This window comes from Gossypium hirsutum, chromosome D12 (genome assembly GCF_007990345.1).
Source record: "Gossypium hirsutum isolate 1008001.06 chromosome D12, Gossypium_hirsutum_v2.1, whole genome shotgun sequence".
NCBI classification, from domain to species: Eukaryota; Viridiplantae; Streptophyta; class Magnoliopsida; order Malvales; family Malvaceae; genus Gossypium; species Gossypium hirsutum.
Genome location: NC_053448.1, coordinates 46,660,474 through 46,683,837, shown reverse-complemented (window position 1 = coordinate 46,683,837; position 23,364 = coordinate 46,660,474). Strand labels below are relative to the sequence as shown.

General features: G+C 33.9%; 1 protein-coding gene across 7 annotated transcripts; it reads left to right on the top strand.

Moving 5' to 3' along the window:
- The first annotated feature begins 390 nt into the window (after positions 1-390).
- LOC107946199 (uncharacterized) lies at positions 391-7,004 on the top strand. 7 transcript variants are annotated; one of them, XR_005921714.1, is made up of 5 exons: positions 407-642; positions 852-1,090; positions 1,208-1,696; positions 1,803-1,912; positions 5,282-7,001. XR_005921714.1 is itself a non-coding variant. In XM_041106898.1 (4 exons), the coding sequence occupies exons 1-4, from the start codon at positions 540-542 to the stop codon at positions 1,427-1,429; spliced, it is 330 nt and encodes a 109-aa protein (XP_040962832.1). In that variant the 5' UTR covers positions 402-539; the 3' UTR covers positions 1,430-1,603. The 7 variants fall into 7 exon arrangements, 2 of the variants coding, with proteins under 2 accessions (XP_040962833.1, XP_040962832.1); XR_005921715.1 differs by having other exon boundaries at positions 408-642; positions 921-1,090; XR_005921713.1 differs by having other exon boundaries at positions 408-642; positions 1,803-1,922; positions 5,282-7,000.
- The last annotated feature ends 16,360 nt before the right edge of the window (positions 7,005-23,364 follow it).

Here is a 23,364-nt window from a genome sequence, read left to right as displayed (position 1 = left end):
AATTAATTTAATTAAAATTAATATGATATGTAACACCCTAACCCTGTTCGTCGCCAGATTAGGGTTACGAGACATTACCGAACATAGCACAGTTAAAAACAAACATTTATTTAATTTCAAGCATTAAGCAAAATTGTATATATGTTTGGGTCACATAGTCAACCAAAATCAAATTATACTTTTGATCTAGTCATATCACACATAAAAATCGTGCTTCAATAAATTTTTTTTTGAAAAATCGACTGGATTAACACCCTAAAATTAAAACGAAAACGTCTCTTGGGTCGAACCCAATAAACAAAACCTAAGAAACAAAACCAGCAAAAGCAGGCTTACATCAATTTAGCCCACCTTAAGTAAAATAATAAAATAAACAAATTCAAAATTCCAGTCGATCGGTCAGTTGTCTTCATAAATCCATCTGCCTTTTCCTCTGCCCAAGACAACTGAAAAGTAAAAGCAAATCCTTTCAAATCTTTTACTTATCAGATTACTTTTACAAACAACATCCTCCCTTTCATTTCAATCGTCATTTATTGATGCCAAAAGCCAAAATCTTATCCCCTTTCCTTTCTACTCTAGATTACCCAAGCAGCTTGGCTCCGAGTCTTCACCAATCGATCTTAAGGTCTCTCCCTCCAGGTACTGTTCCACTCCCGTTTGAAGTGTTCTTTTTGCTAGTCTGTGTGCTTCAATATTTTCAGACCTTGAGTTGAAGTAAAATCTGACTTTGTGGAATAAATCTTTGAAGCTTTGAATATCGCTGATAATTGCTCCTATTTCTGATCTGTCCCGGTTTCCACTTTGACATTTTGTTATCACTGTTTTTGAATCTCCTATTATATCCAAAGTATAATATTCCAACTGGATCCCTAACCTTGTTGCTTGAAATCCTACATATGCTTCCGCCGCAAACGGAGATGCAACATTGTCATGAAGGATCGATTTTGCTCCAACGATTCTGCCCGCCTCATTTTTAACAATAAGTCCTGACGCAGATCTGTGGTTTTGTGAATCAAACGCCGCATCGAAAAAGATGGCCTTATTCGCCCTTTGTATCCTCTGTCTAGGCCTTGTACTGGTTGCCAAAGTGAGTACCCTTTCTTTAACACCTTCTAGTTCTGAAATATAACTTTGAATTTGCTTCGATATATCCCAACTGGTACTATATTTTCTTTCATATATAAACTTATTTCTGCTTGTCCAGATTCCCCATAGCCCGCAGCAAAATCCCATGCACTGTTCATTTGTCCCTTTGCTGAATACCCAGATAAGCCAACTCCATATATCACCATGATTGTCATTAAGTACCCAAGAAAAGTTCAAATGACTCCATATTTCTTTTGCTATAGGACACATTTGGAAGACGTGGATGCTATCTTCTTCGCCCTGGCTACATCTCAAACAACGAACCTCTTCTCGATTTTAGATTAGAGAAAGTGGATATGTAATTCCACGTTATTCTCCATACTGTAATTTTAATTTTTAAGGGCAACTGTAGTTTCCATAATTTCTTGTAAAATTTTTTTGTATCAGTCTGTAAATAAGCATTAGGCTCTAATGTTGACTCCTGTAATAGTTTATAAGCGCTTCTAACTGAAAAGACTCCAGTAGCCTCCCCTCTCCATACTTGGATGTCTTCTTGGGCAGTCTTTGAAAGTGGAATCCGTAGAATCTTGCGATATCCGTATTAAAGGTATTGACAGTCAAGTCTCTTTTCCATGTTCTACTCTCTGCATTAATTAAGTCAGCCACTACTCTGATACTTTCACTTCTGCTGTTATTCTGTAATCTATCTTCAGTTGCTCCCGAAACCCAGCAATCATTCCATACGGAGATATGGTCCCCTACACCTACCCTCTAGCATAATCCGTCCATCAGGAGTTTTTTTGTTGACCAAATGCTCCTCCAGGTAAGTGAAGGTAAGTTACTTAAAGATGCATTCAAGAAGTTCGTTCTAGGAAAGTATTTAGCTTTTAAAACTCGGGCTAACAAAGAACTCGGTTAATTAATAAGACGCCAACCTTGTTTAGCTAATAATGCTATATTAAACTTATCTAAGCATCTAAAACCTAGACCACCTAATTCTTTTACTAAGCAAATGTCCTTCCATGCACACCAATGGATCCCCTTTTTCCCCTTATTTTTTTGCCACCAAAATTTTGCAATAATGCTTTCTAATTCCTTACAAAGAGATTTAGGGAGTAAAAAACAAGACATTGCGTATGTTGGAATGGATTGTAAAACAGCTTTGATGAAAATCTCCTTACCTCCTTGTGAAAGGTATTTGATGCTCCAATTATCAATTCGTTGCCTGAATCTATCTTTTAAAATCTGAAACGCAGCTTTTTTCCTTCTTCCCACCAAGTTAGGGAGCCCTAGATATCTTTCCATGTCATCTGATCCTCGCAACCTAAGAACTCGAGAAATTGTTCGTCTTTCTTCCTCCTGTGTGTTGCTGCTGAAAAAAATTATAGGCTTCGAATAATTTACCTTCTGACCCGAACAAACTTCGTATTGATGCAGAATCTGTTTTAAGTAACTTAAGCTCCTTTCTGTTGCTTCCCCAAACAGCATACAATCATCTGCAAATAGTAGATGTGAAACCTGTGGTCCACTTCTGCTTGCTTTGACCCCTCTGACTTTGTTCTACTATGTTCCTAGCCTCATGAGGCTAGAAAGGCCGCCTCCACAAAATAGGAATAAAAACGGACTCAATGGGTCACTTTGTAGCAATCCTCTAGGGGGGGTGAAAATTTCTCCATTTTTCCCATTAAGAACCACCGAATAAGAAACCGAATTTACACACCTTAAGAGTAAAGCTACCCACTCTGAGTCAAAGCCCATTTTCTTCAACATCTCCACAAAGTTCCATTCTACGCCTTGCTCATATCCAGCTTGACCGCCATAAATCCGTTCTTCCCTACCCTATTCTGTTTTAGTGTATGGAATAGCTCATAAGCCAACAATGCATTATCCGAAATTAATCTCCCAGGCACAAAAGCACTTTGGGTAGGATTAATGCATTTTTCTAAAACTTTTCGAAGACGATTAGCAATAACTTTGGCCATTAATTTATATATAACATTACACAAACTAATGGGCCTAAAGTGTGAAATATCCACTGGATTTGAAATTTTTAGAATTAAAACGATATTTGTTTTGTTGATTGGTCCAATCTCCATCCCTCCATTTAGATGATTGAGACAAAAGTTAGTCACCTCATCCCCAATAATCGTCCAGCATTTCTGGTAGAATAATGTTGGAAGTCCATCTTCCCCTGGTGCTTTGGTGGGCCCTAATTCCGATAATGCCTGCTGAATCTCCTCCTTTATGTATCTCTCTTTTAGCGTAAAATTGTCTTCCTCCGATATACATTGAGTAACTTCAGACAAAACGTGCTCATAATTTGCTCTTCTACCAGCAGAAAAAACCTTTTGAAAATAAATTCTGGTTATCGCTTCCATTTCATTTAAATCCTCTATTTCCCTTCTATCATCATTCTGCATTGTTCGAATCAGGTTCCTCTCTCTTTTCTGCGTTGCTTGTTTGTGGAAGAAGGCTGTATTCTTCTCCCCAAGCTTTAACCAATTAACCCTCGCTCTTTGTTCCCAATACCGTTCATCCTTTTCAATCTCCAAGTTCAGTTGAATTTTCATATCAATCAGATCTGCCAGATTTTCTTCATCTCTTTCCGCCTTTAATAATGTGGCCAGTTTTGTGGATAGCAACATTTTCCTTCCTTCTCTAGAGTAATATATTTTTTTAGCCCATCCCTCCAACCCCCTTTTCATACTGTTTAGCTTACTTAAAAACTCACCCTCAGAATTCTCCCAGATGTTTTCAACTTCTTCTAAGAATGAATCCTCCAAGACCCACCATGCTTTAAACTTGAATTCTTTATGAACCCTTTCTCTGCATCCTTTTTTGTATGAACCAAAAATGGGCAATGATTAGAAAATGTATGTGGGAGATGCTGAATCTGAAATTCAAGGAATATTTGTAACCATTCTTCATTCGCCACTCCCCTATCCAACCTCTCTTGAATATTAGTTTCTGGCAAATTCCCCCTTTCCCACGTAAACCAGTTTCCATTAAACCCCATATCAGACAAGCCGCACTCCTCCAATACCTCACGAAAAGCTTCCATTCGTCCTTCCTCTCGCGATAAACCACCTTTTTTCTCAGAACTATACAGAATTTCATTGAAGTCTCCACAAACCATCCATGGTAGCTCCCTAACCATGCCTAAGTGACGTAAAGGATTCCATGCCTCAACTCTTTCTTGTGGATATGGAGACCCATAAAACCCTGTAAACCTCCATTTGTACCCTTCTGTTGTATCATTAATGATCACATCAATATGTCATTTTGAAAAGCTTTGGAGCTGGACGTTTATCCCAGCTCGCCAAGCCAAACATAGCCCACCTCTAGATCCCTCTGAACTAACATCAATATCGTTAAAAAACCCACAGCTTCTTCTAACTTTTTCCATCTGACTGCAATTAATTTTCGTCTCCATGAAGAAGACTATCTGGGGATTGTATAGCTTCAGCATATAACGAAGCCTTTGAATTTTCCGTGGACTTTCCAATCCACGGATATTCCAACTTAAAATTTTCATTGTGATTGGTCAGCTGCCCACTTGACAGCCGCCGATAATTTATGATTAACCTCCACTGTTCTCTTACTCCTTTCCGCCAAAACGTTAGTCTTCTCTTTGGCCAAGACATCTTCCATGTCCCTTCTGTTTCTCTTTTTACCCTCTTCTCTAACGATCACATCATCTTCAAGATCATGTTCCATTGAACTGTTCTCCAAATTACCACTTTCATTCTTGTATTTACTTCCTGTATGATATTCCCTTCCTACCAAATTAATTCCCAATACTGGATCAAGAAATTCACGAATCCCCCTATTATCCATTGGATCCTTGACGTTAACTTCCTTAGTTTGACACTCCCTATTATTTCCTCTCCCTTGTCCCCACATTCTTCTCGGAACCATACACTGGTCATCATTTGAGCTCGATGAGACTGCCCCCTAATTGATAAATCCCATTCCATCTCTTTGGTTTCTGCTCCTAACACCATCTTTGCTTCACAAAAGGAATTGCTATGGCCCAATCGACCACAAAAAAGAAATAAAGTGAAAGTCGTTCATATTTAAAACGAACATATGAGCACTTTCCATAACACCTTATCTGTTTTTTCCTTTTTGAAGGGTACCTTATATCAATTTTGACTCGTATTCTCATAAAATTTCTACTTTCTTTTCCCAGGTTTGAACCATCATTTTTCAGGAACTCTCCAATAAAATTTCCCATTTGAATTGCTGGATTTTCTGATACGAAACCAATTAGGACATCATGTATTTGGGTCCACAGAGGTGAGTAGATAAGCGGGACCTTCAAAGGGTCGTCCCCCATTTGCAATTTATGGAAGATCAATAAGTGATTGTTAAAAGTCCAAGGTGACTCGTTTAAAACCCTTTCAAGATCCATTATATGAAAAAATTGAAATAAGTACCTTTTTTCCCACAAATCTCTATTTTGAACTCCCCGTACGGGGTGCCACAATTTTGCCATAGTACTTCTCATTGCTGGAAAATGGACAATACTTTCCGTTAAGAAACAACCCACCAATTGCAAGACTTCCGTTACTCCATTCGTTTCCTCCTCAGATTGAATTTGAAAAATTTCGTCTTCCTCCTCCAATGTTAATCCCGCAAATTCTGTCTCCATACTCTAAACCTTAATGTCGAAAGTAAGAAGAATGATCTTAATGGAAGACGCCGTCACATTAAATCAATAAAACAAAACCAAAAAAACCCTAATACTGCTAGAGAGAGCAGACAGAGACGTGCTAGAGAGAGCAGACTTTGATAAATTTACTCTTGCTTCAATAATTAACCATATTATTATCGTCTAAATAATTACATATTCAATTTAACAATGTGCAATAAATCATATTACAAGTACTTAATACAAAAAAATGTCCAAACCACCTGGCTTAACATAAATAACATTTATACACTTAAAACATATCCCAGCATATATCATTATATAGTATATATCGAACATAGATCAAAACATATATAACATAAATTGATTATCCTATTACTTCAAATATATGTGCCTCTTAAGCCAACCGAACCATTTTATACCTTTTAATAACCAAATGTATATACAAGCATAGTAACATAACATCCTAGCCGAACATACTATTGATGTTTATATAATTGTATTGCTCACTTGCCTTATAAACAAATTTCACGTTTAATATTGCACATAAATAACATTTCTATGTATATTAAATTCGCATATGCATATTAGTTTACCTAATCTTCACATTTATCCTATTAACTAGCCATTGATTCGATCATACAATTATCAAGATTATACAATTATCATAATGGACCAATATAGTAACTGAGTTTATAGCACCTATGTACACATACCTAATTTAACATTAGCACCAACTTAACCTTTTTAACTATCCAAAAAAAAAACTAACCAAAACATACTTAACCCATATCCATCATTTACCCTTTTTGATTCAAATCTAAAACAATTATGAAACACGTATACTACTTACCATTTAACAATCAAACATATGTAACCAATATACACTCAAATACATTATCAATACAAACCGAATCAAAATAACCTATACTCCCAAACTTATAATCATCTAACTCAATTAGTTATCAAATCCATACATACCACACATATTATATATATCAACTCATTCACCACATTATTAACGAAATATAGCAATCAATATCACATATAAATAAGCCATAGCCAAAATGATAAAACTAAACACATTAAGCACTTGATCAAGAACTCATAAAAACCTAACTTTAACAAAATGATCATAGACGAGTCATTTTTAAACCCAACCGATCATAAGCATGGACATTAAGCCATTTTCGCATGGCCATTTATATACATGATCCAAAACTAACCAAACATAAGCAAGCCTATACATGCCATAAGATCGAACTCAAAATTTAACAAAATGCCAAAAGATGTCGATAGTGTGATAGACTTTGCTAACGATCCCCGAGCTCGTATCGTGACTTCAAAAAAAAATCTATAAAAACAAAGAGTAAACATACACACAGTAAGCTATTAAAGCTTAGTAGGTCATAAGCAACCAAATACTTAATCATATACAAAAATTAAATTATTTAAACCAAAATAAGTTATTATCAAATCATGAACACTTCCAACTTGATTTCGTATAACCAAAACATATAAATTATGCATAAATTCTTCTTTAGCCGAATACCCATGATAACATTCTAGAATAACGTATTTTTATGTATTAATTATGTAATTATTCTGAGTATGATCTTGCTAATTTGAGCTATTTATGATCTTTTATCTCATAAGGACTAAATTTGAGGCAAAAGCAAAATTAAAGGCCAAAAGCGTAAATTTAGAGATAAAATGGGCCAATGTGCGACACAAGTAAAAGTTAGTGCCAAAAGTGCAAGCATGGAGGACACAAGGGTTGAAATTCAGAAAGAAGAGATTTTATTCTATCAGACTCTATTTTAATTATATTAGGATAATTAATATTAAGATAATTATTAAGGATTATTTCATTTTAGGAATTTATTTTATTTATCTTTATTTATATTCAATTAAATGTATTTATCTTTTGGGAATTTAAGTAGGATTAGACTATCTCCCCTAGCACTATAAATAGGGGGTGAAGTGACTCAAAAGAGATCCATCTTTTTCTATAAACACTCTTTCCCAAAAAGTCTACGCTTTTGTTCTTCTCATATTTCCATTCCATAAAATCTTCATTTTTATTTTATTTATTTTCTTTTCCACCTCAACTATGAGCCATTAAACCTATCTAGCCGAAAGTTTTTGATATTCCCCAAAAAGGGTTCTTGAGGCTTAGAGTCTGTACTTAGCCTCCTCGCTGAGTATTCATCATTTCTCCGCACTACAGGGCTGACGCTTCCGTCCATGTCCCTTAAGAAGTAAGATTTTCAACGTATGCAAAAGCAGCCGCTTTGTATGTTTTGGGAAGGTTGCACAATCGGTTCGTTAGCTTACTACATTAGAGGTTGGCAAGCCCAAGAGACAAAATGGCGTGGGATTCGCCATTGAGAAGCGTTGATCTAGCATAAGACGATCCCACAGAAGCGATTGTTGGCTAGAGTCAGGTTCCACTAAATCGTAAGTCTAAATCCATGGAGCTGGCGGTCGTAGGCGTCCTCTTCCACTATAACTGGCTTATTCGGTTTGGGGAGGATCATCTAAAAGCCAAGGATTGAACCCAAGGCGGAACGAGACAACTGGAGGCTAGAATCTCCCATAATAATTTTCTTTCTCTCAACTCTATTTTTAATTTCTCGATTCTTCGATTCAATATTCTTAATTCTGTGCTTATTTTATTTTTCGTTTCCAGATCCAATCCTTTAATTCTGTTATTTTCTTTTTTTTTCAGGAACGCAGGTTTTCTTGGGCAAGATTCTGCCTGGGATTTCACGGAACAAGACATTGTGCAAATTCAGTCCCTGAGGATTTGACCCTACTTCCTTTTTACTATTCTTTTTCATTATTTATTAGGGATAGGATATTTTTGGTGCTTTCAACGACCGCATCAACCCATTAAGCATTAGTATAAATAACCATTACTTTTCACAATACAAATACATCAATATGCCGAATATATATATTCTTAAATATACCAATATATAATTCCCATTACATAATATTTGTATATTATCAATTCAAATACTCAACTTACCTTAACTTCATAACTTATTATAAGTACATACCTGAGCAATTCAAACTTGATTTTATACTCGATCTTAATTTATTATTGCCCGTTGAACCATTCGAAATTAAAAAGGATACGCGGATAATCAGAAAACTCGTACAATGCCAACGTCCCAGACGTGGTCTTACATGTAATCACATATCAATGCCACTGTCCCAGACATGGTCTTACACGTAAACACAAGTCGATGCCGACGTCCCAGACGTGGTCTTACACAAAAAAATATATCGAAGGTCCTATGTCATGACATATGTACCCTATCTATTCCTAGGGTTCGTAGGGAACTTTCGGACGCTGTATTTCGATCGAATCGAACTCGAAACATAGTTCCTTTGCTCAATACACATTCGACCATACACAATTTTATTCACAAAAACTCCATTCATCATGTAACATTTATATATTATCAAATTTAATGACATTTATATGCTTGTAGACTTACCTCGGATGTCGACAGACTGTATAATCGACTATTTGACTACTTTCGACTTCCCCCGATCTAATTCCATTTTCTTTCATTCTTAATCTAAATAAATTCAAATTTAACTAATTTAATCACACATTCATTCAATTTAATCCAAAAACACATAAATGGGTAAATTATCATTTTGCCCCTAACATTTCACATTTTTTTCAATTTAGTCCCTATTGCATAGAACACAAAATACACAAAATTTGCATACACCATAGCTAGGCCGAAATTTCCTATAGACTATCTAAGTCCACACATTTTATTTATTTCACATTTTAGTTTGTGAAAAATATTATTTTTGCAATTTAGCGCTAATAACTCAATTTCATCAAAAATTCCAATACAAAACATATTAATCTAAAACATATCTTTTATTATTCATCATCAAACATCACAAAATACAAATATTTATCAATGGCATAACTCAAAATATTCATCAAAATAAAAAATTCAAGCATGGGTCTTGTAGTACTCGAAGCAACGATCTCAAAAACGTAAAAATTATCAAAAACCGAAGTAAAACATGCCTTGAATTAAGCTAGATGATGACCAAATATTTCAAAACTCTTAAACCCTTTTTATTTTCTAAGTTTCGGTGTTGATGAAAAAAAAATGACAATGGCGTCTAATTTGATATATTATAACATATATTAACCTTATTATTATTTTACTTAATTAACCTTTACTATATATATAAAACATATATAACAAGGTTACATTAGTCCTTTGCCACCCACTAACTTACATAGTGGCTAATTGCATCATAAGACCTCTAAATTATAAAGACAACAACAATTAGGCACTTTCATATTTAACCATTGAATTTTCATTTTACGCAATTAACCCCTTTTCTCAAATTAAGCACACAAACAATAAAATAAATTCACGAAACTTTCACACATGTAAATTCACACATAATTAACACAGAAAATAATATTAAAATATTTTTCAGACTCGAATTTGTGGTCCCGAAACCACTGTTCTGATTAAGGTAAAAAATCGGGCTATTACATGATATTTTTGGAAGTTAATTTTCAAGTCAGACAATTGGCTCAATGGGGTAATTGAACTTGAAAATTGGAATTGAGATCGTAAAATGGGCCCGGGAGCCCAAAACTAAGACCAAGACCAAAAAACTGGTCGAACTAGGCTTGGTATGTGAAACCAAGCCGATGGTCCAATTGGTGGCTAGACCAGACCGATCGGGTCATCACTGATCCGGACCGAATCGGCAGTAGTCAAACAGGCTCGGGGTGCCATAAGGGTGGCACACCTACAACACCAAACACGGCGATGCTGGTGGCTACAACGGCCGTGTCCTTGTGACTGGCGGTGGTTGGTCATTGGTGGTTGAGTAGAGAAAAAGTTACACTCCTACTAGGACTCTGCCAGAGAATTTGATTTCTGATTAATTATTCTAAAAATAATATTATTTTAATAGTTTAATATTAAATTTAATTTAATACTTATCTTAATAGTATTTTATTAATTTCATATTGAAGTTATTATCTTAATATTAAATTTAATTTAATGTTTATCTTGTATATAAACATTCTATTATTTTAATAAGATGATAAATATTATATTAATTTAATGTTAAAGTGATTAAGTTAAATCATAGTTGAACTCTCTAAGCTCTCCTTATATAAAGAGAGTCTTGGGTCATTATTTTAACACACTTGAATTCAAGAAAAAGTTGCAGAGAGAAAATTCTCTGAAGAGATTATTCTAGAAAAATTCTTGAGATATTTTTCTAATTTACAAATTGACCCAAAAATTTAGACAAATGCAAAATTACCTCACTGGTAATTCTTGTGAATTTTTTTTATTCCAAGCGAGCCCACACTCGACAGATGTGAGCTTGAGGACAGCGAAGAAGACTACTCGATCGAAGCGCTCATCCTAGACGAATCGAAAAGGTACAATTTTGATTAAGTGTTCATTACTTTAGATATCACAACCAAGATCTTGTTTTGGAAAAAAATTTAAAACTCTGGTTTTTTCCTAAGTTTATTTTCCGCTGCATTTTCCAAACCCGTTTTTCCATCATAATGCACTTTAGCGCACTCGAACCCACATCCTCTTACACTGATAACAATATCAATGTCAATCAAGTTAAGGCTCAATCAACTAATTTTACTTTTCAAATAGAATGTATAATGTATTCAAATTTTTTTCACAATTTATATAACAATAGAACTCAAATCTAAATGTTTTTAAATAATAAATATTACAAAGGAAATTGATTAATATTGTGAAGAGCTTATGTTTCTAACTACGCTTCTATTTTACTTTCCAAGGTCTACATTACAAGGTAATTAAATTACCATACGGATGGCACCTTTCTCATTGATCCTACATATATCAAACATGTTGACAGTCTAGTCTACCTCAAAATGATTAAGCCTTTCAAATTTTTCCAATACATGTTTATTTAGTCCTTTATAAATAGTAGTTTTGCCTATTTAGTCCTTTCTAGATATTATGATGCTGATTGGATTGGAGATCCTGCAAATCGTGTAACAGCCCGGTTTTAGCTAAATCAGAACAGTGGTTTCAGAACCACAAATTTGAGGTCGTAAAATTATTTTAATATTATTTTTGGTATTTACATATGTTATTTGATATGTGTGAAAATTTCGTGATTTAATTTTACCGATTGGTTAGATAATTTGATAAAATAACTAAATCGCATAACATGAAAAAGTGGATTTCTATTTGTTAAAGTACTTATTTGCTATGGTTTATAAAATGTAAAGTCCTTAAAATGAAATTAGGCCATTGAATATATGAGTGGACGGTATTGGGCATGCATTATATGGTTTTTTAAATTAAATTATAAAGGTTAATTTGGTAAATGATTAATAAATGGTTAATAAAATAACACATAAAGTAAAAATGCATGCATAATCATCTTGTTGGCCGAATGTACGAAAACAAAGAAGCCATTTTTTGAAGCTTTATATTCGACACTCTTGAAGCTTGATTTGGCTATGTTCTTTGCTCGGTTTTTGATAATTTTTATGTTTTTGATATCGTTGCTTTGTATTCTAGCTAGCCCATACCTTTAATTTCAAAATTTTTAAAGATTTTGAGAGCTTTCATTGTTGAATATATGTGTTCTTTGATGTTTAATGTTGAAATATGAAAGCTTGATGATAGTTTTACATGTTTTGTACAGTAATTTTTGACAAAAATGTCAAATAGGGATTTATTTCTGAAAATGTAAAAATGTGTGGTTAAATGTGTGAATAAATGATAAATATAGGTTGATGTGTGGAATAGGAAATTTTGGCTAGCTTAGGAAAGTATTAAATTGCATGAATTTTGTATATTTGTGAAATAGGGACTAAATTGTAAAAATGTAAAACTTTGGGGGCAAAAGTGTAAACGTGCCCAAATGTGTGTTTTGGATTAAATTGAATAAAGTAGTGATTGAATAAGCTGAATCTGATATTATATAGATCAAGAAAAGTGGAATTAGGACCTAGATCGGGGTAAAACTAAATTTATCCACTAAACGACTTGATTCCCTATTTTAGCATCCCATGTAAGTTCGTACGTGATAAACATTGCTACAATTATGTTTTCAATGCTTTGATATTGCATAAATTGTATACACAAGAATACAGCCATGTTCGACGATGAATCGACTATGTTTAGCACTAGTATTCGACTCGAGATAGCTTCGACTATTTATGGCACTTAGTGTGCAATTGAGAATAGCTTCGACTATATATATGGCACTTAGTCTGTGAGATTGAGATAGCTTCGGCTATGTAAGGCACTTAGAGTGCGGGATTATAATAGCTTCCGCTATGCGATGGCATTTAGTGTGCGCAACATTGAGTATTCGATAGTGTTATGAGAAGGTATGAGTTCGTTATGAGTTTGTACAGGTATGTACATGTAAGTATGAAGTTCAAATAGAAAAGGTTAAGGCTTTGCATATAAGTATACGTATAAGCTTATGGAAGGTTTGATTTTATCATGAATTATACATTAATTTGTTCAAATTAATGATTTTTGTTTTATGAATTTTTGAGTATATTTTAGTAGGAACTTACTAAGCTTTGTAGCTTACCTTGTTTCTTTTTCCTGTGTTTTATAGTGAATTCAAGGCTAGCTCAGATTCGGGAATCGTCAGAGACTACGTCACACTATCCAACCATTTACTTGGTACTTTTGAGTTGTGTATAAATGGTATATGGCATGTATAAGCTAGTGTCAATAGGATATATTTTGAGATATGAATTTAGCCATGTGAGTTGGCTTGTAAATGATGTATAAACTATTTTTGATATGATTTGTTTTGATTGGTATATATGTAGCCATGCAAAAATAGCTTGATAATGATGTTAATGTTTGTGTTTATTAGACCATGTAATTAGCTCATTTTGGAAGTAGTTTATATGGTATATTTTGTGTGGTGAATGCTGACTGAATAGGGCTACTTAATTGTGCTATAAATGTGTTTCAAAGGTATAATATGGTGGTTGTTTTGCATGTATATATGCTGTCCAAATTGGGGCTTAAATGTTGTCCGAATATTTTTACTGTTGTCCAAATATTTGTGAATTGATGATGTATGAATGTAGCAAATTGAAGTTGTTCAAAGCAGGACATGTTTCCTATGATTACCTAGTGTAAATGCTTGTCAATGACTTATGTTTCGATGTATAAATTGCCTTGTAATTTGTTTTGTAAATGATTAAAATTTTCTTTGATCATTAGGTGAGATAAATTATTTGGCTATGGTATTTGGTTCATTTTGATAAGCATGAAATTTTGATATTTGATTATGTATAAAGATTACATTCAACCATTTGTTAATGTTTGCTAATGAATCATATTTGGTTAACTAATAGCTACTATAATATAATTAGTTTTAACTCGTTATGTGAAAATGTCTAATTATATAAAATAGCTTGTATAATAATTAGTCATTGAAATAGATGTATATTAATGAATGAGGTGATATATGTGATTTTTATATGAAATAAAATATATTGGGTTTAATTTAGATAGCCAAATACCAAGAATGTGATGTTTATATGATTCAAAAATTTAAATTGAATGGAGTATATTGAGTTGATGGAATTTGAAGCATGGTTCATATTTTTGATATGATTAATAAGGCATGATTGAATTAATTAGTTATGTGTTATATGTATATATGAATTTGACATATATGAATGAGTGAATAGTTGTTGTTTGAATTTGATAACTATTGTAAAGAAGTAATTATAATTTCGTGCATGAATTTTAATAATGATCGTTATAAACTATTTCTTGTTCGGTAATACCTCGTAACCCTAATGTGGTAACGGATACAAGTTTGGGGTGTTACATTTGATTGGTATCAAAGCTACGATTTAGTTGGTTCTAGGACTAACATAGTGCGTGCGAGTTTAGTTATACATGCCATATATATAAACTGTGATAGTGTGATGATTCTTGACAATTAAAATGTGTTTTTGTAGAGTAAATGGATCCCGATCGAGCTGTAGCTGATGATGTTGAAAGTAATGCACCCAGTCCCACTCAAGGGGCAATGCAATCTGATTCTATAGTTGTTGTTAGTAGCCAAGAGGGATAGGCAAAGCAAACCTTCTTCTAGATAATGAATGAATGGTTTATAGAGTTCGTTCGAACGAATCCGGCTGCTCAACAACCTCCACCCCCGCTTAATCCTCCCCAAATACTTGTGATACCTCAAGCTACTGATCCGATATGATTAAATAAGCCTCCGGTTGATAAAATTAGAAAATATGGGGCCGAAGAGTTCAGAGCTACTATTTATGATGATGTCGAGTGACCTGAATTCTGGCTTGATAATACGATTTGGGTGTTCGATGAATTATCTTGTACTCCTGATGAATATATCAAATGTGTTGTATCTTTGTTAAGGGACACTTTCTTTCAGACTGAATTCCAGAAGAAATATATCAGTCAGAGATTTATACATCAAAAACGCAAAGAATTCTTCGAGTTAAAACAGGGTCACATGACAGTGACAGAATATGAGCGGGAATTTGTAAGACTCAGCAGATATACCCGGGAATGTGTTTCAACTGAAGCTATAATGTGTAAAAGATTTGAAGATGGTTTGAATGAAGACATTAAGCTGTTAGTCGAAATTCTAGAAATAAAAGAGTTTGTGGTACTCGTCGAGCGAGCATGTAAAGCTGAGGAACTTGGGAAAGAGAAAAGAAACACTGACTTTGAAGCTAGAGATTCGCGAAAAAGATCATCGAGTAAGTCATTTCAGTCAGCATCAAAGAAGTTCTAAGATGGTTTTAGCCGTTCAAAGGCTACTATCGATTATTCTAGACGAGATTGAGACAGACCACCTGTGAGTTTGAAAGCTACTTCAATAGCTAGTGTTGGAAATGTCAGACCGAATAAACCTGAGTGTCAACAGTATGGGAGACGGCATGTTGGTGAATGCTGGGGCAAGTATAACAATAGAGTTTTCCCTAAATGTGGTTCACGAGATCACTTCATTCGTGATTTCCCGGAGTTAGCTGAGAAAGATAATATCTAGTGTACGAGGCCAAGTAACACTGCAGCTAGAGGTAGGCCACCCAGAAATACAAGAATTGTGAGTGATAGTCAAATAGGGGCAACAGATACAGCTGTGAGGTCCGAGGCTAGAGCACCTACTCGAGCATACGCTATTCAAGCTTGCGAAAAAGTGTCGTCTCCAAACATCATTACCGGTACTTCCACTCTCTATGATACTACTGTAGTTGCATTGATTGATTCAGGGTCAACTCATTCTTATGTATGTCAGACTTTAGTATCTAGTAAGACTTTGCCTGTAGAGTCTACTGAATTTGTGATTAGAGTATCGAACCCCTTAGGCAAGTGTGTTTTGGTAGATAAAGTGTGCAAGAACTGTCCGTTGATGATTCGAGATTTTTCTTTTCCGGTTGATCTGATGTTGTTGCCATTCAACGAATTTGATATAATTCTGGGTATGGATTGGTTAACACTGCACGATGCTATTGCAAACTGCAAACAGAAGATGATTGATTTGAAATGTCAGAATAATGAGATTATCCAGATTGAATCAGATGACTTGCATAGTTTACCAGCAGTAATTTCTTTGATGTTAGCTTGAAATTATGTGAGAAAGGGTTGTGAAGCTTACTTTGCCTATGTACTCAATTCTATAGTGACCAAAAAGAGGATTGAATTAGTACCAGTTGTGTGTGAATACCCAGATGTGTTTTCTGAAGAGTTACCGGGTTTGCCACTAATCAGAGAAGTTGAATTTGGTGTTGAGTTAGTTCCGGGAACAACTCCGATATCGATAGCTCCGTACAGAATGGCACCAACCGAATTAAAAGAGTTGAAAGCTCAGTTGCAAGAGTTAACAGATAGAGGTTTCGCACGATCGAGTTTGTCTCCTTGGGGTGCACCGATTTTGTTTGTGAAAAAGAAAGATGGAACTATGAGAATGTGCATTGATTATATATAGCTCAATAAAGTGACAATCAAGAATAAATATCCTCTACCACGAATAGACGATTTGTTTGATCAGCTAAAATGGGCTACAGTGTTTTCTAAGATAGATTTGAGATCGGATTATTATCAGCTACGAGTTAAAGACTCCGATGTGCGGAAAACTGCTTTCCAAACGATGTACGGGCATTATGAGTTTCTAGTTATGCCTTTTGGACTAACGAATGCACCTGCTATTTTTATGGACATAATAAATCGGATCTTCAGATCATATTTGGATAGATTCGTTGTTGTGTTTATAGATGACATTTTGATCTATTCCCGTGATGAATCTGAGCATGCTAAAAATCTGAGAATAGTGCTACAGACTTTGCGAGATAAACAGCTATTTGTAAAATACAGTGAATGTGAGTTTTGGTTACGAGAAGTTGGTTTTTTGGGGCATATTGTGTCATCATTAGGTATTCGAGTCGATCAGAGTAAGATTTCGGCAATATTGGGTTGGAAGCCTGCGAAAAATGTATCTGAAGTCTAAAGCTTTCTGGGACTCGCCGATTACTACAGACGATTCATAAAAGGTTTCTCAATGATTGCAACTCTATTGACGAGACTACTTCAGAAAGATGTTAAGTTTGAATGGTCAGACAAGTGCCAAAAAAGTTTTGATCAACTGAAAGCTCTTTTGACTGATGCTCTACTGTTAGTACAGCCAGAATTGGGTAAAGAATTCATAATCTATAATGATGCATCATTGAATGGTTTGGGCTATGTTTTGATACAGGAAGGAAAAGTCATAGCTTATGCCTCGAGACAATTAAAGCTGCATGAAAAGAATTACCCGACGTATGATTTGGAATTAGCAGCTATCGTGTTCGCGTTAAAGTTTTGGCGCCACTATCTGTTTAGTGAGAAATGTCATGTTTATTCTGATCACAAGAGCTTAAAATATTTGATGACTCAGAAAGATCTAAATCTATGACAACAGAGATGGTTGGAATTGTTAAAAGATTACGAGGTAGTGATTGACTACCATCCGGGAAAGGCCAATGTTGTTGCTGATGCTTTAAGTCAAAAATCTTTGTTTGCTCTACGTGCAATGAATACTCTGTTAGCTCTATCTAATGACGGCTCGATTATAGCTTAGTTGAAAGTAAGACCGTTATTTATGCAGCAAATTTGCGAAGCTTAGAAAGTTGATAATGAATTGTTAGTAAAACGGGCTCAATGTGATTTGAATTCTGATTCAGAGTTTCGAGTTGATGCTAATGATTGTTTAAGATTCAGAGGCCGAATATGTGTACCGAGAAATTCAGAGTTGATTTAGATGATTTTAAATGAAGTTTATAGTAGTCGTTTTCCTGTTCATCCGGGAAGCACGAAAATATATAACGGTCTGAAACAACTTTACTGGTGGTCTGGTATGAAACGTGACATCTCAGAGTTCGTTTCTAAATGTTTGATCTATCAGCAAGTTAAAGCTGAGCATCAGGTACCGTCTATTTTATTGTAGCCGATTATGATTCCTGAGTGGAAATGGGATAGAATGACTATGAATTTTGTGTCGAGATTGCCCCTATCTCCGAGAAAGAAAGATGCGATCTGGGTTATAGTTGACAGATTGGCGAAATCAGCTCATTTCATTCCGGTAAAATGAACTATTCGCTCGATAAGTTAGTTGAGTTGTATATCTCCGAGGTTGTGAGATTACACGGAGTACCTATTTCTATTGTTTCGGATAAAGATCCGAGGTTCACATCGCAGGTTTAGAAGAAAGTGCATGATGCACTGGGTACAAAAATACACTTTAGTACTACTTTTCATCCGCAGACGGATGGTCAATCCGAACGAATTATTCAGATACTCAAGGATATGTTACGATGTTGCGTTCTTAAGTTTGAAGGTACGTGGGAAAAGTATTTGCCGTTGGTTGAATTTACGTATAATAACAGTTTTCAATCGAGTATTAAAATGGCACATTACGAAGCTTTGTACGGTCACAAATGTCGAACACCTTTGTATTGGACTGATCTTAGCGAGAATAAAATTCACGGGGTCAATTTGATTAAAGAGACTGAACAGAAAGTGAAAGTGATTCGTAATAGTCTGAAAGCAGCGTTAGATCGTTAGAAATCGTATGCAGACTTGAAACGAAAAGATATTGAGTTTCAAATTAGGGATCGAGTGTTTTTGAAAGTATCTCCATGGAAGAAAATACTTAGATTCGTCAGAAAAGGCAAGTTAAGTTCGAGATTCATCGGGCCGTATGAAATTGTTGAGCGTATCGAGCGGTTGCTTATAGATTGTTGTTGCCACCTGAATTAGAAAAGATTCATAATGTATTTCATGTATCGATGCTTCGAAGATATCAATCCGATCCCTCACTTGTGATTTCCCCGTCTGAGATTGAGATTCAGTCTGATATGACATACGAAGAAGAACTGATTCGAGTTTTAGATCGCGAGGTTAAAGAATTGAGAAGTAAGAAAATTTCAATAGTGAAAGTCTTATGGCATTGACACGGGGTTGAAGAAGCTACGTGGGAGCCCGAGGATACTATGAGAGAGCGATATCCAAACCTATTCACTGGTAAGATTTTCGGGGACGAAAATCCCTAAGGGAGGGAGAGTTGTAAAAGCTCGATTTTAGCTAAATCGTAACAATGGTTTTGAAACAAAAAATCTAAGTTCATAAAATTATTTTAATATTATTTTTGGTATTTACAGTATGTTATTTGATATGTGTGAAATTTTCGTGATTTAATTTTATCGATTGGCTAGTTAATTTGATAAAAGGACTAAATCACGTAAAATGTAAAAGTGGCTTTCTATATGTTAAAGTACTTATTTGCTATGGTTTATTAATTTTAAAGTCCTTAAAATGAAATTAGGCCATTGAATATATGAGTGAACGGTATAAGGCATGCATTATATGGTTTTTTAAATTAAATTATAAAGGTTAATTTGGTAAATGATTAATAAATGGTTAATAAAATAAAACATAAAGTAAAAATGCATGCATAATCATCTTGTTGGCTGAATGTACGAAAGCAAAGAAGCCATTTTTTGAAGCTTTATATTCGACACTCTTGAAGCTTGATTTGGCTATGTTCTTTGCTCGGTTTTTGATAATTTTTACGTTTTTGAGATCGTTGCTTTGTATTCTTACTAGCCCGTACCTTTAATTTAAAAAATTTTAAAGATTTTGAGAGTTTCCATTGTTGAATATATGTGTTCTTTGATGTTTAATGTTGAAATATGAAAGCTTGATGATAGTTTACATGTTTTGTAAAGTAAATTTTGACAAAAATGTCAAATAGGGATTTATTTGTGAAAATGTGAAAATGTGTGGTTAAATGTGTGAATAAATGATAAATATGGGCTGATATGTGCACTAGGAAATTTTGGCTAGCTTAGGAAGATGTTAAATTGCATGAATTTTGTATATTTGTGAAATACGGACTAAATTGTAAAAATGTGGAACTTTGGGGGAAAAAGTGTAAACGTGCCCAAATGTGTGTTTTGGATTAAATTGAATAAATTAGTGATTGAATAAGCTGGATTTGATATTATATAGATCAAGAAAAGCGAAATTCGGACCTAGATCTGGGGAAAACTAAAGTTATCGACTAAACGACTTGATTCCCCGTTTTAGCATCCCAGGTAAGTTCGTATGTAACACCCCTAACCCGAATCCGTCGTTGGAACAGGGTTACGAAGCATTACTGATATTTACAAATTAATTCTCAGAAATTTCATTTCATCTAGCATTCATATTTGAAACCAACCAAAATCAAAATATTAATGAGCCAACTTTGGCTAAATTAACTTATACATGCCATTATAACTAGAATCAAATCATCCAAAATTACTAATAAAACCAATGGATAGTGTGATATATCTCCGACAAGTTTCCAACCCAATCGAGCTTCCGATAATCTATAGGGTAAATAAAAAAAATAAATACGTAAGCAATGAATGCTTAGTAAGCTCATGTAGCCTTTAATCATATTAGTTCTTTTAAAATATGAAATCTATACATATCAAGGATAACCCAATATTGATACCACAATACCCATGAAGCTATATTCATCAAATTACAAGGTGAATAAATCCACAGTATCACTTAAACATACTATTCTAGGCTTAGTAGGATTTTATATAACTTTAACTCTTGATAATTTCTTTATTTTCATTTGGATTTCTTTACTTTCCATGCTTGTTCCATATGCATGTCACACAAGTTATAAACATATCATTCAACCATGGTCACAAGCTAGTGTATTTACCCAAAGCCTTTCTCGAACTGATCACATGATAAATCATTTCATGAGCAATGGCATATTTTCACTTAAATACTTACCAATTCAATGCATCATATAAATAATTATATTACCATTCAAGACAACTCCCGATATTTTACCTTTCGAAGAACAACTTACGAATATGAGTGCATCGTTTTCAGAAGCCCGAAGGCTGAACTTAAGCTCATGAGAGCTAAACAGATAGTAAACACGAAAGTCCGCAACAAATGCTGAACCTCGGTTTACTTGGGTAATTCATCCTTTGGCACAGAACGATTGTACTCAATCCCGCATTCAATTCCATGTTTTCTATTACCCTTATTATTTTCCATATTTATCTCGTTGAATTTCTCGAAAATTTCGATGGATTTTCAGAGGTACACTTTTAGTGTACAAATTTGGGTCCGTCAATTCATATTCATGTACGCACATTTCCATTTTAGAGAGCACACTCCTGCGAACCTCATCCTTACAGCGGGATTACCAGTCCAGGTTAAATCCCCTGTAATATAAACTCATAGATTATTGTTGGGATTACCAGTCCTGGCTAAATCCCCTTCAATGACAATTACTCTAATGAGTTTGGATCTAAATTACCAGTCTAGGCTAAATTCAGACCCTAATTTGGATTACCCGTCTGGGCTAAATCCATTTTCCACATATTCTTCGGGAGGGCTAGATCCTTTTTACTGTCAATTCCTTTTCAGAGATCTATCGAATTTTCTTTTCATTCAACTGAGATTTATTTTCTCTTTTCATCAAGAATATCAATACTTCATCAATTATCATACACTAAACATCCAAATCATATTCACATCTAGAAAATTATATTTCAAGCATTTAAGAATATAATTCAAGTTACACGAACTTACCGGGCAAAATTGTAGAAATACCAAAATTTAGGGACATTTTGGTAATTTTTCATTTTCCTCGAATTTCCACCCAATCTTGATCTAAATTAATATTTCATTCAATTTATTAATTTAAATAATAATAAAAAATTCATTTCATGCAATTTGGTCATTTTTGACTTTTTAAAAAATTACCCTTAAAATTTTACTTTTATTCAATTTAGTCCCTAAACCTAAAACATGTAAATTAGCTATTTTAAAATAAAATCATATTAGCTGAATCTTCACATATATTTTTCCTCCTTCTCCACTCCATTCCACATCCTTGATATATACATAATATCAATATTTACTTATTTACTCATAACAAGCTTTTCACTTGAGTCAAGTCACTAAATTAATTATATCTAAGCTATAGAACCCTGAATTGAGATCCGCAAATTTTATCTGAAACTAGACTCACATATCTTCTTACCATAAAGTTTTCAAAATTTTTTGTTTAGCCAATAAGTACATTTTATTCTTTAAAGTTTCCCATGTTTCACTATTTGACAGTTCCGACCCCTCTTTACTAAAAATTAATTATCTCTTTATACAGAATTTAGATGATGTTCCCGTTTGTTTCTATTGAAAATAGACTCATTCAGGATATTTAAGCCTCTAATTATTTTTATTCAATTTTTGATGATTTTCCAAAGTCAGAATAGGGGAACCCAAATTCATTCTGACCTTGTCTCACAAAATTTATTATATCTCATGATTTACAATTTCATTACTTACATCGTTTCTTCTATGAGAAACTAGACTTAATAAGCTTTAATTACATTTTTTTTCATTCTCTAATTCGATTTCCATAATTTATGATGATTTTTCAAAGTTAGCCTACTGTTGCTGTCCAAAACTATTTTAGTGCAAGATGTTTATTACCATCTTTATAACATCCTTATTTTCTTTCTCTATACTATTTCTCATCACTTTCTCTTATTTCATCTTCACTAACATATCAATAACATAGGATCATTATACAAAAACTTTACATTAACATCATTTCCATACTTTTTCAATAATATCAAACTTAAAAATATATTAAAATCTTGATGTTCTTACCTTGTCATATTGATTTCAATCTTTAACTTGATTTTCTCTCTCCTCCAGCTTCTATTTCTTGAATCTAACTTGATATTCTAGCTCCCCATAGTCTCCTTGTTATCTTTCTCTCTTGATGGATATAGAAATTCTTTTGATTTCTAGATGAAAATGGTGAATTTTTTGTGGAAAGACCAAATTGTAAAGAAAGCAAAACTTTCTTTCTTTCTCTCTTTTTCTCACGTTGGTGCATGGGAAAAATGGTGGGTTGGATGATTCTTCATCTTCCTTTTTTTATATATATACTAAATAAAATAATAAAAAATAATAAAATATCATTTAAAAATCAAATTAAAATATTAATAAACTATTATT

Excerpts from the sequence above, each read along its gene's own strand:
- LOC107946199 (XM_041106898.1), top strand. The coding sequence starts at position 540 with ATGCCAAAAGCCAAAATCTTATCCCCTTTCCTTTCTACTCTAGATTAC. Across the intron at positions 643-998 it reads CTTAAGGTCTCTCCCTCCAG|ATCTGTGGTTTTGTGAATCA; the intron begins GTACTGTTCCAC and ends GTCCTGACGCAG. Across the intron at positions 1,091-1,207 it reads GCCTTGTACTGGTTGCCAAA|ATTCCCCATAGCCCGCAGCA; the intron begins GTGAGTACCCTT and ends CTGCTTGTCCAG.